The sequence below is a fragment of the Aquarana catesbeiana genome, linkage group LG07 (assembly GCF_042186555.1).
Source record: "Aquarana catesbeiana isolate 2022-GZ linkage group LG07, ASM4218655v1, whole genome shotgun sequence".
NCBI lineage: Eukaryota > Metazoa > Chordata > Amphibia > Anura > Ranidae > Aquarana > Aquarana catesbeiana.
Window position 1 is genome coordinate 343766236 of NC_133330.1, and position 13589 is coordinate 343779824.

Consider the following 13589-nt stretch of genomic DNA (forward strand, 5'->3'; position numbering starts at 1 on the left):
AAGTGAAGGAGGAAGGGGACAAGGAGGAGAGGGAGAAGAAAGAAGTAAAGGGGAGAAGGAGGTAAGGAAGAAGTGGAGGAGGAAGGGGGTAAGGAGGTGAGATAAAAGGAAGAAGTGAAGTAGGAAGGGGAGATCTCAGCGGAGGGGGTAGAGGGAGAAGGAAGAAGTGAAGTAGGAAGGGGAGATCTCAGCGGAGGGGGTAGAGGGAGAAGGAAGAAGTGAAGTAGGAAGGGGAGAGCTCAGCGGAGGGGGTAGAGGGAGAAGGAAGAAGTGAAGTAGGAAGGGGAGAGCTCAGCGGAGGGGGTAGAGGGAGAAGGAAGAAGTGAAGTAGGAAGGGGAGAGCTCAGCGGAGGGGGTAGAGGGAGAAGGAAGAAGTGAAGTAGGAAGGGGAGAAGGAGGAGGAAGATGTGAAGGAGGAAGGGGAGAGCTCAGCGGAGGGGGTAGAGGGAGAAGGAAGAAGTGAAGTAGGAAGGGGAGAAGGAGGAGAGGGAGGAGGAAGAAGTGAAGTAGGAAGGGGAGAAGGAGGAGAGGGAGGAGGAAGATGTGAAGGAGGAAGGGAGCAGGAGTAGAGGGAGAATGAGAGAGCAGAGAAACGTGAAGGAGGAGTATAATATTCCTTTCAAAGAAATTAGATGAAAGCAGCCCTACCTTTGGCACCATGTTACAAGGTACACTCTAAATATGGCTGTAACATTCAGGTTGGTATAAAAAGTGGACTTGGCCTTTAAGGCCACAGATCTGTTTCAATAATGAACCTGCCCTCCTCCAGACCACTACATAGGGGAAATACCAGAATAAATGCACCACAACCTATAAAGTGGGAGAACCAGACCTCTTTGCAGTACCTCTGCAGGAAGATGCCGATGTTGGGGGTCTGGTGGTGGGTGACCAGAGGGAAATTATCTTCTACATAAAACATACCACAGTATAAACTTGAGTCCATGTGGTTTCTTGTTGGATTGGTCTGGTTGGTACAGCTGTAGAATATCTGCATAGGTGTTCAAGCAGCTGGCTGAGGGGTCTAAGGTGACAGTATACAACTCTTTGGTGTTCTTTGGGGCAAAAAATGCCAAACAAGATCCCATCAACAATGAGAGTCTTTTGGCGATTTTGCTCCTCCGCCTCAACCCGGATGGCGTTCTTCCACTTTTGGCTCTCCAGTCAGGAAGTAAGCAAAAGGCATTCTGACAATTAATGTCATTCAAGTAACGCTCGCTCGGCCATTTAGCTTTTATATAATAATAGTTCCTAAATTACTGTCTTTTTGACAATGGACCACCGAGTAGAATCAAGACCTGCACATTTTTTTTTTTTTTTTATAAAAAACTTTATTTAAACTTCAAAATTATATACATAGTAACATTGCTGCATTTGAACAGTCAGTTACAAAGATTTAAGAGCTGCATATGGTTGAATAGCACTGGTGTCTACTGAGACGTCTCTAATTAGGATATCTTAGCCAGAAGACCTAACTCCATCAGAAATCTGATTTTTCAAGCCTGTGGTGAGGTGCACAAAAAAAGGTGTGTCATTGGTCCCAAAGTAGAGGGACCTTCACCAACAACCCAGGGTGTGAGGATGACAAAGGCAAGGCACTCTGGTCTGCCTAGCCAAAAGGTCCATGCCCCGGAAGACGTTAGTTGTGACAAAACGCGCAGGGTTGGAGCCTGTTGTGACGTCATCACGTTTTTACCGGAAGTAAGCAGGAAATTGTAATGTCTGCTGGAGTTTGGTATTTTTAACAGCTCTGATTTTGTTTAATTCACTTTTAGTATAATTTAAACCACTTTTATTAAAAAATGTTGTGTATTTCACACTATGTGGAGCATGTGCTTCTCTATTTCTGGGTACTTATCTGCATGCACTGACCCTTGAGCTGATGGGAGTTGCAGTGGTATTTCTCGGTGGAGTGAGATCATTTTGTACAGAGAGGATTGCTTGAAAACCGATGAAGTTGCCCAATATGGAGTTTTTATAAAGTGTGGTGTGATTCTTTATGATATGAGAGTCCTATCCAATTGGCAAGCAGATTTAAGTATCTTTTGGGTTAAGAGTGATTCATCCTTTTTTCACCAATTTTTTAGTTTTACACCTTTGGGACATTTCATATTTGTATATGTTTATTTTTGGAACTGTAGCAAAGAACATTTTGTACTAATAAACTGCCTAGCAACATGCATACTCAACCTGCGGCCCTCCAGCAGCGGAAATACAAGTCCCATCATACCCCTGCCTTTGAGATTCATGCTTGTTACTGTCAGCCTTGCAATGCCTCGTGGGACTTGTAGTTCCGCCACAGGTTGAGCACCCATGCAAGTAGCCAAAAGGCCTGCTGGACCCCTCACCTAGTGGCTAGCTGAAGCCAATCGCAGAGTACTAGGTTAGGAGTTCTCCACCCTTACCCATGTCCTTGTACCCCGGCTAATGTCCTCAAACCCTGACCCATGTCCTTGTACCCCGGCTAATGTCCTTAAACCCTGACACATGTCCTTGTACCCCGGCTAATGTCCTCAAACCCTGACCCATGTCCTTGTACCCCGGCTAATGTCCTCAAACCCTGACACATGTTCTTGTACCCCGGCTAATGTCCTTAAACCCTGACACATGTCCTTGTACCCCGGCTAATGTCCTTAAACCCTGACACATGTCCTTGTACCCCGGCTAATGTCCTCAAACCCTGACACATGTCCTTGTACCCCGGCTAATGTCCTTAAACCCTGACACATGTCCTTGTACCCCGGCTAATGTCCTCAAACCCTGACCCATGTCCTTGTACCCCGGCTAATGTCCTCAAACCCTGACCCATGTCCTTGTACCCCGGCTAATGTCCTCAAACCCTGACACATGTCCTTGTACCCCGGCTAATGTCCTCAAACCCTGACACATGTTCTTGTACCCCGGCTAATGTCCTCAAACCCTGACCCATGTCCTTGTACCCCGGCTAATGTCCTCAAACCCTGACACATGTCCTTGTACCCCGGCTAATGTCCTCAAACCCTGACCCATGTCCTTGTACCCCGGCTAATGTCCTTAAACCCTGACCCATGTCCTTGTACCCCGGCTAATGTCCTCAAACCCTGACACATGTCCTTGTACCCCGGCTAATGTCCTCAAACCCTGACACATGTCCTTGTACCCCGGCTAATGTCCTCAAACCCTGACACATGTCCTTGTACCCCGGCTAATGTCCCTAAACCCTGACACATGTCCTTGTACCCCGGCTAATGTGCTCAAACCCTGACCCATGTCCTTGTACCCCGGCTAATGTCCTCAAACCCTGACCCATGTCCTTGTACCCCGGCTAATGTCCTCAAACCCTGACACATGTTCTCATAAACCATCACATGTCCTCCAACCCTAGCAGATCCCTCACCGGCCTTCAGAAATTGTCCGCATCTGAAATGATCAGCACTGGACAGAACAGTTCGTAAGCTTTTTATATTTAAAAAAACAAAACAAAACAAATGCACTGATAACAAGGCAGAAGACGTTCGTTGATTCTCTGGCACAAGCATGGTCCGGCCTTTCCTTCGATGTGACGAGTTTGTGTTGTCCAGGTGTCAATCATCTGTCCCAGTGATGGCCCACCTTCAGTGACGGGACTCTTCCTTTACTACAAAAGGAAACAGAATTGTACATGAACACAACATGTACCACCGGTAGGGCCGGGACAAGGGGTGGGCAGGAGGGGCGGCAGCCATGGGAACTGTGGTATCATGTGAGGTCAGGGGATATGTGTTGGGAGGGGGCAGCAAGGGGTAAGAATTGTTCTAAGACAGGGCAGGGGGGGGGGGGGGGTGTTAGGAGTTATGATTTAGAGGGATTTGCGTTGGGAGGGTGGATTTAGGGGTTTGTGCTGGAAGAGGTGATAAGGTAGAGGGGGGAGGGGAATTGTGCTAGGAGGGGAAATTTTTTTGGAGGGAGGATTTGAGCTAGGAGGGAAATTAGTGCTGGGAGAGGGGTTTTAAAGTGTGTGTGTGTGTGTGTGTGGGGGGGGGATATTGAGGGATTTGAAGGGTAGAGAATTTGTGCTAGAAGTGTTGATTTTTTGTTTTGTTTTGTTTTGGGGGGGGGGGGGGGGGGGCGTGGACATTTGTTCTGGGGGGGATTTCAGCAGGGGAAGCAGATTTGCAGTTCTAGGAGTAGGGAGAATTTATGCTTAGAGAAAAAGTATGCAGATTAGTGCTCAATTTTAGGGTTAGGGTTAGAACTTAGGGTTCAGTTAGAGGGTTAGGGTTTAGGGTTAGAGTTTCCCCTTGAAGAACAAGGTTAGGACTCAGGGATTGGAATAGGGATCTGCTCCAAAGGTCAAAGGTCAGAAGGCATGTCCCCAGAGGTCAAGGGTCAAGAAGCGTGACCCACCCCCACCAAAGTGTTCTGCCTACCCCAACTAAGTCTGTGAATGAACAAGGGAGGCCGGGACTTACCTCTGGGGACGTTTAATTGGTTGGAGATTAGGATATCAATGTGAACTCTGTCCAGCTTCATGTACAATAGCTCAGCATTCTCCTGTAAAGAACAACAGATCAGATAATATGACATAAAAACGGGGGGGGGGGGGTGAGACCGACAACAGACACCCGACTCTCCTAATCACAGCTTAGTGATCCCAAAACAAAGAGCGCATAGCTACCCCAGAGAACAGTCCAAGGCTTAATATTCAATTACACTTTAATTGGAAATAATTCAAATGTCCATGAAAATCTGATATTTGGGTTACAGGTAAAAGCTGATGGGTTGAGTGACCCACAGATGCCACTTGAGGTTCTTGATAGGTTCACAATAAAACCTGAGGCTACAACAGGGGGTGTTCCAGGTCCTCTCCTTGTTGCTCTTCATAATTAAAAAAAACAATCCAGCAGAGACAGTGAGGGACATTCGAAGGATAAATAATGCCATCCCAAATTAGGGACAGCTATACCCTCCATCTCTACTCCCCACCTGAGTCACAGCTCCTCCCCACCCCCACCCCTACCCCTTTCCATGCTCTTCGGACGGCAGCCATACTGTCCCGGCATCCAATCACTACTCTTCCCAACATGGCCAATGGAGTCTGTAGAAAGTGGTTTGTACTCTGTCACTATGGTGATCATATTCCTTCACAGTGGTGTCTGCAGGTTACTACAGGGAGGGGGCTGAAAACTTCCACTTCAGTTAAAGTGTTGCTAAAACCCCATCATAAAAAAAGATGAATAAATGGTGTATTCCATGCTGTTCATCCTCACTCATCACTACGAGATTCCTTTTCTGTATTCAGCAAAAAAACTGGTTGATCCTGCTGCTCTCTATCTCCCCCTTCTGTCCATTCAGCAAGGGATTTTACAACAGTGGTGGCAGCTCTGCACATGCTCAGTTTTCAGTGAGTTTCTATGCTGAGCATTTCCTCCCCATCACATCTGAGCAGCCCATGTGACTATAGAGTCACACATGTGGGCAAATACACAGTGCTAAATGACAGCCCACTCCCTCCCTTCCGCTCCACGCCCGCTAACCAGCTAAACACAATGGGCGGGATATTACACGTAGATTGACGGAGGCTTCACCTCCCTCTTATTTGAATACACAGGCTGGAGGGGGGCATTATACAGCCTGTGACTGGCAGAAATCTGCCCACACCATGTTATTGCCAAAAAATTATTAAGATTTAATTTCAAATATAAATTTAAAATCATTTATTGATATTTATTTATTTATTTTTGAACATGTGACCAGCAGCAGAGGACTAGACAGGCTGGGAGAGAGCCGGGTCACGTGACAGCTGGATATCCATTAGGAAAAAGGGACTTCGATTTTTTTTTTTTTAAGATAATTACAAAGTCGTCATCCATATACAGAAACAGAAGGGAGAATGTACATTACACAGCGTGTGTTTAGTATCATGATAACCACTAGCCAACCAGCCGCCGTCATTATACTGCGGCAGGTCGGCTCGTTCCCGCAAATCTCTGTGAATGCAAGTTGGCTCCTTTAAGAGCCATAGCAGGCATGTGCACGCCGGTCACACAGTGGGGAAGCCGAGGCGCATGGCCGGCGGCCACCCGCGATCGTGGGCATGAGAGCCAGAATGGGGATTTCTGTGTTTACCCGTTCTGGCAGGAGAGGAGAGACAGATCGTCTGTTCCTAGTAATAAGGTACAGCGATCGGTCTCCTCCTCCAGTCAGTCCCATCCCCCCACAGTTAGAAACACACATGAGGGAACACATTTAACCCCTTGATCGCCCCCTAGTGTTAACCCCTTTCCTACCAGTGACATTTACACAGTAATCAGTGCATTTTTATAGCACTGATCGCTGTATAAATGTCAATGGTCCCAAAAATGTGTCAAAAGTGTCCGATCTGTCCGCCGCAATGTCACAGTTCCAATAAAAAAACTTCCCAGGGAAATCCCCATGACAGATAATCCTACCATCAGCATGCGGAATAACTTCTCTCCAATCGCTGTCCGCACGTCTTCCTCCACCGCAGGAAATGATGACACGAAATACTGCAACAAGAAGTGGAGACATCTGTCAGCTCACATACACGCCATCCAATCAGCGCACAGGTGGAAAGCCACAATAACCAATAGGAGTCGCCTCTAAAGCCATCTATAACCAATATACATGTATGACCAATATCCATCTATTACCGATACACATAGAGTATATGACTAATAACCTACTGGAGTCCTCACTCACAGACCAGTTTTCTATGTAGGCACTATAAGACTGGTCTCTAGACCATCCCCTCATGCAGGTACCGCCCCCTCATGCAGGTACCGCCCCCAGCACCACCCCACATTTTACCCTCCCAGTGACAATGGTCACCAGAACAGACAGAGAATGGGACAAGCATAGGATGAGTCTCCCCAGCAGGGTCAGACAAGAATAAAAACCTGACTGGGGTTCCAACCCTTCCACACTCAACTGAAAATGGAGGAGAACATTATTTTTGCGAAAAGATCTGTAACAGCCGTTCCTGTAAGTCCCGACCCCCCCCCTCCCCACATGCCCCTACCCAGCAATACACTTAGTGACCCCTCACCTCCAAGGTCAGGCTGGCCTGTCTCTGGCTGTCTGTGTGCTCCGTGTTCCCCATGGCGTACAGCAGGTGATGGACGACGCTCAGATGGATCAGATCCTCACACAGCTGGGGGGACTCCCGAGCCAACATCCTAGAAACATTTAATAGGATTATTCCTCACCTGTGTCAGCAGGGGAGGGACAACAGGTGTAGCACAGCAGGGGAGGGACAGCAGGTGAGGCACAGCAGGGGAGGGACAGCGGGTATAGCACAGCAGGGGAGAGACAGCAAGTATAGCACAGCAGGGGAGGTATAGCACAGCAGGGGAGGGACAGCAGGTGAGGGACAGCAGGTATAGCACAGCAGGTATAGCACAGCGGGAGAGGGACAGCAGGTATAGCACAGCAGGGGAGGGACAACAGGTATAGCACAGCAGGGGAGGGACAATAGGTATAGCACAGCAGGGGAGGGACAGCAGGGGAGGGACAGCAGGTATAGCACAGCAGGAGAGGGACAGCAGGTATAGTACAGCAGGGGAGGGACAGCAGGTATAGCACAGCAGGGGAGGGACAACAGGTATAGCACAGCAGGGGAGGGACAGCAGGTATAGCACAGCAGGGGAGGGACAGCAGGTATAGCACAGCAGGGGAGGGACAGCAGGTATAGCACAGCAGGGGAGGGACAGCAGGTATAGCACAGTAGGAGAGGGACAGCGGGTATAGAACAGCAGGGGAGGGACAGCAGGTGAGGGACAGCAGGTATAGCACAGCAGGGGAGGGACAACAGGTGAGGGACAGCAGGTGTAGCACAGCGGGAGAGGGACAGCAGGTGTAGCACAGCGGGAGAGGGAAAACAGGAGGGAGGACAGAAGGGGCAGGACAATAGGGGGGACCAGAAGGATCGGAAGAGGTAGGATAGTGGGTGGGGGGATGTGGCAAGAGGTGGGAGGACAACAATAGAAGGATAGCTGGGAGATGGGGCTTAGGAGGACAAGGACAGCAGGGGAAAAGGGGGGGGGGGGCAGCAGAGAGAAGGTCAGTGAGGGAGACAACAGAAGGGAGGACAGCATGGGTGGAAACCAACAGAAGAAGGACAGAGGTGATAGGGCAACATGGGGGATGATGGTAGCATGAGGAAAGCAGGGGTAGGATAGTGGGTTGGGGGGGGAGCAGCAAGGGCAGAACAGAAGGGAAAATGACCACAGGTGGAGGACATCAATGGGAGAATAGCAGGAAGGAGGACAATGCGGAGAAGAGAGGGGAGGATGGGGAAGGGGACATCATGAAGAGGACATCATGGGAAATATATCAGGAGGGGTGATGGCTCGGGGGTCCGGGCAAGCAAAAGACAGAAACAATATTGAAGCTGGTGGGTGCCCTTAGCTCTTTGGACTCTGTTAATGAACCAGCTTATTGGGTTCACCCATTCCGGCCCCGTCCCCCATACAGACCCGATGGCTTTAGCGGAGGCGGCTTGTTGAATAAACGTCGGCAAAGGTTCAGAAATTTGGGGCGCTGTCGGGTCTAAACAAAAAGTAGACAAATAAAGCTTTACATTAGAACATGGCCGGAGCAACCTGCTGCATTGTGGGAGAAGGAGACAGATAAATGCCGGAGTAGGGAGCACTTTCTGCTAACATTGTATTCTGTATTTTCTGACTTCCTGTCCCAGGAACACAACAGGAAGTGAGAGGAAATATCTCTATAGTGAGGAGAAATCACTCCCGGCTAACATTGGATTTCATTATGTGACCCTCTCTGCCTTCCCGGCAGCCCCAACAGCGGCGCCATTGGTTTGGTTCACATCTCTGCGATCATTTTTAGACACTTTTATTGCATTTCAGATTGTGTCCGTACGCAACATATACAGGAGAGAAACTAGAGAGGGATTGTTCCTGCAAATGTTAAAGCGGAACTTCAATCATTTTTTCATCTATTAAATCTTCTGCTCTTGTTGTTTTACCTTTGGATAATAAAACATTTTTCTTCTGCCAGTAAATCCCTTATACAGCCCACTTCCCGTTTCTTGTCTGGTCATTGGCCGAGGCTTATGACATCATACACAGCTCTCTCTCTCACTCTCCTAAGAGTTTGCCAGCAAGGGAGGGGGGAGGAGTCATAAGAGGGCCAATGAGAGCTGGAGGTGTGCCTCTGTGTAAATCCAGGAAGTGAACGGGCAGCAGCTTCAGCTGCCCACAGTTAAAATGGCTGCAGCCAGACTCAGTGGAGGGAGATTTCTGCAGCATATTTGGCAATTACAGAATCACAGTATATATAGAAAAATATGCAAAGTGGTTGGAGGGAAGATTCAGAATGGCAATTTTTTTTTTGACAAATGATGTGAGCAGACTGAAGTTCTTCTTTAACATTGACCTCTGCCCCCCCCCCTCCCCTTCAGTCTTGTACAGTTTTTCCGGCTCCTCCCCCTGGACTGAAATGGCTTTCTCCGATATCCCTGCACACTGTGAGCTTCTCACCATGTGCATTAGAAGCTGCAGCAAGTCACATAGAGCCCCCCCCCATTTTCAGGCATCATCAGCACTTTCCTCCCTGGCCTGACTGCCCCTTTAATTTATTGGTTTTCAGTTCTTTCAAGGATTAAAGCATCACATGTGGCGTATATTGACACTTGTGTCCCAGCTGGGAAACTTCACATCACTTCCTGTATGGGTGACCACACAGGAAGAGAGAAGAAATCTCTCCAACAGAGATAATAACAGCATTTAAAACCCAACACAAATTCCATCCCTTCCCCACCCCATATAAATAAAATAGGATGTCTGTTTGGGTTCAGATTCTATATCAGAACCTGAGAGTACACAGGTGTGATTGGCTCCCTGTAGTCACATGACTCGGCTTCCTACAGGTCAGGATGCCATCGTGTACATTGCCGTCCTGCCATACATACCATCCAGGATCTGCGGGCGGCTCTTTGTCCTCTCTCTCTGTGATGGCTTCAGGAGGGATACAAGTCCTTTCAGCAGCGCCAGACGCACATCAGTGTCCATCAGCTCCCAAATCAGCTGCAGAGCTGCAACCAATCAAAATGCAACAGTGAGCAAAACCTTCTAGAACTTGTGAAGCTGCACTACAAGTCCCAGCAGGGACCGCAGCCTTTCAGCAGTGTGAAGCTGCACTACAAGTCCCAGCAGGGACCACAGTCTTTCACCAGTGTGAAGCTGCACTACAAGTACCAGCAGGGACCGCAGTCTTTCAGCAGTGTGAAGCTGCACTACAAGTCCCAGCAGGGACCACAGTCTTTCACCAGTGTGAAGCTGCACTACAAGTCCCAGCAGGGACCATAGTCTTTCACCAGTGTGAAGCTGCACTACAAGTCTCATCAGGGACCGCAGTCTTTCAGCAGTGTGTGCTGGGCCTTGCAACAAGCAACTCCAGACAACAGATACATCAGTGCAGTGCTAACACCATCCAGCAGACACTGCAGTCGTGGTAAAGTTGGAACATTTGTTTCATGTACAATAACCACTTGATGTCCTCAGGCCTCAGGCCGTACTGGACTTTTAGTGGGGCAGCTGCAGCTATGAGCTTATTTTTTCATGTTGGCGATTGGCTGTTCAGTGAGATTGATCTGGGCAGCCTGACCACTTGTACAGTACTGAGAAGAGACAAATTCCAGCCAGCCGGCCTGCGATGTCACCTGGTGGCACCGCCCCTCTGTGACGTCGGCGGCCCAGCATGCACCGGTCGATGATGACACAGGGGGGCGGAGACCCCACGCCCCAGAGCAACCCCCCATGTTAAGGGCATTGTGGCCTGGTATGGTTCAGGAAGGGGGAGCGCTCTCTATCCCCCCCCCCTTCCTGGCTTGCATGCTTGGATAAGTGTCTGGTATGGATTTTGGGGGGGGGACGACACGCTGTTTTTTTGTTAAATTTTGTTAAATTTTGGTGTGGGGTTCCCCTTAAAACCCATACCAGACCCGAAGGGCCCACGCTGCTTTTTTTCAGAATTTTTAATTGCCGGCATTCTTTTGTTTACATTTCAGCTGTCAGTGGGGAACGCTGTTGACAGCTGATGAGTCATCGGTTGTTAAGGATGCGGCGGCCGGCTTCCCACCCACTCCTTAGCAACCAGCTAAATAAAGTGTTTTTAAAGGGAAAAAGAAATGCAAAGCGCAAAATGCATAAAAACTGCATGCAAAAACGCATTAAAAACATGGGTATAAAAACGCAAAATGTGCCTGAAAAATGCATCAGCCGCATAGATGTGAACCTAAACTAAAGGCTTTTAAAGTATCAGCAACGAAAAATTTTAGGTTTTATCATTTTTCGCCATTTCTCGGGGGCACGCAATTTTAAGCCTTGACATGTTTGGTATCTATTTACTCGACACAAACCCATCTTTTGAAATTCACCAAAACATTGGGTAGAATATTTTGCTTGTGTGCACTTTAGTGTTACTTTTTCCTAAAAATACTCTATGCGTTTGGTAAATATCGGCACAAATATGATGTGAGAAAAATTGCAAATGATTTGAAGGCACTTCAGAAGCGCTGCCCATTCATTTCAATGGGTAGCGTGTTTTGGGAGCGATGCCCCAAAGATGCTGCTTGCAGGAATTTTTCTAACGTTCCCCAGTGTGAAAGCAACTCACTGCAAATGAATGGTGGGCAGTTTTCAGGCGCTATTTCTAGCACTAAAACGCCTGAAAAATGCCTCAGTGTGAAAGGGGGTCTTACTAGCACCCCAATCGCGCTTCAATCATGCTGCAGTTGTAAAGCGATAAATCACGCTGCAATCGCGGCAAATCCCAATGTGTGATGCTGTCGCCCAAAAGAAGCTTCTGCTCCTTTTTTGAGCGACAAGCTTCGCATGTTGCGATTTATTGCTCTACAATTGCGCCAAAATGAACCACAGTTTGGGGTGCCGGTAAGAAGTAATTGCATCGCAAACGTGTCCCATGATTCTGGAAAAGCGGGTAGAATCGCCTAATTCAGCTCGTGATTCTGGAATGCCCAGGTGTGAATGGAGCCATAGGCTTTCATTGCTGACTTCCTTCTGGAAATGCTGGTTGCCTGGCTGTCACTGTTTCCAGCATTTTACACCAAAGTTCCCCCCCAGATCAGGGGAACTCTCAGGAATGTATTCTTCCAGCCCCTCCACCACACACAGAATACATCATCTCATTCCTTGTTTTCTACATCACATACAGATCTGTTACATTGTATCTCCTCCTTCTCTGATATCTTCTCATCTATAGATATCGGACACTTCCGTCATCCATACACTTTGATCTCTGCTGTATCATTATTCCTGCTCATTATTAACCATCGTAATTCCTTATTATTCAATCCTTAGCTGTTTTTAACCAGTATAATTAGCCGGGTCAGAGACCAGGCCTCAAAAAATTGTTGAAAACTCATAATTGTTCCTCTCCACGGAAATCTTTAGTAAAAGGCGAAAGATTTATTCGATCTGAAGAGAAACCAGAGTATACCGATCACCGCCACCGGCTCCTCCCCGCCTCTGCCCGATCCCTACTCATCTCATGGCGATCTCCTTCCTCCATCAAATCTAATTACAGCTTGTGTCCCTCCGAGCGGCGCTCTATCCATCCCTCTCCTCCTAATACCTTATCTATATATAATATACAACATTATTATAATAGGAGAACACAATACACAGGATAAGCTGCAGTGCATCATGGGTATGCAAATAATACAACCAGCGCTCCGCCCCTTCTACTATGCTGTACATCAGGGGTCTCAAACTGGCGGCCCTCCAGCTGTGTACATAAAGGTGAGTGGAGGAGGAGAAATATCTATGGGGGATGGGGAGTTCAATTCATATAAAGCTGCGCACACACCATGTACTACACAGACCAATCAGATCCTGAGATCCAGCAGACTACAGGATGTGGAACTAGAAGTGTCAGCATTCCAGAGCAGAACTCAACATCTCACTTCAATCCACAGAATACTCAGCAACATTGTATAATACAGAAAGTACTTACCTCTGTACCGCACCTACCTCCATACCACACCCCCTTCTATACCATCCCCCTCCATACTACACCCCCCCTCTATACCGCACCCCCCTCCATACTACACCCCCCCTCCATACCGCACCCCCCTCCATACTACACCCCCCTCTATACCGCACCCTTTCATACCACCCCCCCTTCATACTACATCCCCCTACACACCACACCCCCTTCTATACCATCCCCCCTCCATACTATACCCCCCCTCCATACCGCACCCCCTCTATACCGCACCCCTTCATACCACCCCCCCTCCATACTACATCCCCCTCCAAACCACACCCCCCTTCTATACCATCCCCCTCCATACTACATCCCCCCTCCATACCGCACCCCCCTCCATACTACACCCCCCCTCTATACCGCACCCCCTTCATACTACATCCCCCTACACACCACACCCCCTTCTATACCATCCCCCTCCATACTATACCCCCCCTCCATACCGCACCCCCTCTATACCGCACCCCTTCATACCACCCCCCCCTCCATACTACATCCCCCTCCACACCACACCCCCTTCTATACCATCCCCCTCCATACTATACCCCCCCTCTATACCGCACCCCTTCATACCACCCCCC

The 13589-nt window shown here is 48.6% G+C and overlaps 1 protein-coding gene and 1 non-coding gene across 2 annotated transcripts in view; both read right to left on the minus strand.

Moving 5' to 3' along the window:
- Window positions 1–1106: 1106 nt before the first annotated feature.
- Window positions 1107–13589, minus strand: part of ARMH1 (armadillo like helical domain containing 1) — a gene marked incomplete in the record, with an annotated part of 20948 nt that continues 8465 nt past the window's right edge. Inside the window, 6 exon segments of the mRNA XM_073593977.1 lie at window positions 1107–3613; window positions 4428–4509; window positions 6408–6485; window positions 7025–7154; window positions 8454–8526; window positions 9911–10033. Of these exon segments, the coding sequence (XP_073450078.1) occupies window positions 3591–3613; window positions 4428–4509; window positions 6408–6485; window positions 7025–7154; window positions 8454–8526; window positions 9911–10033 (509 nt within the window).
- Window positions 12342–12457, minus strand: LOC141104018 (U5 spliceosomal RNA). The gene has a single exon (XR_012235408.1). It is a non-coding gene; the product is annotated as a U5 spliceosomal RNA (small nuclear RNA).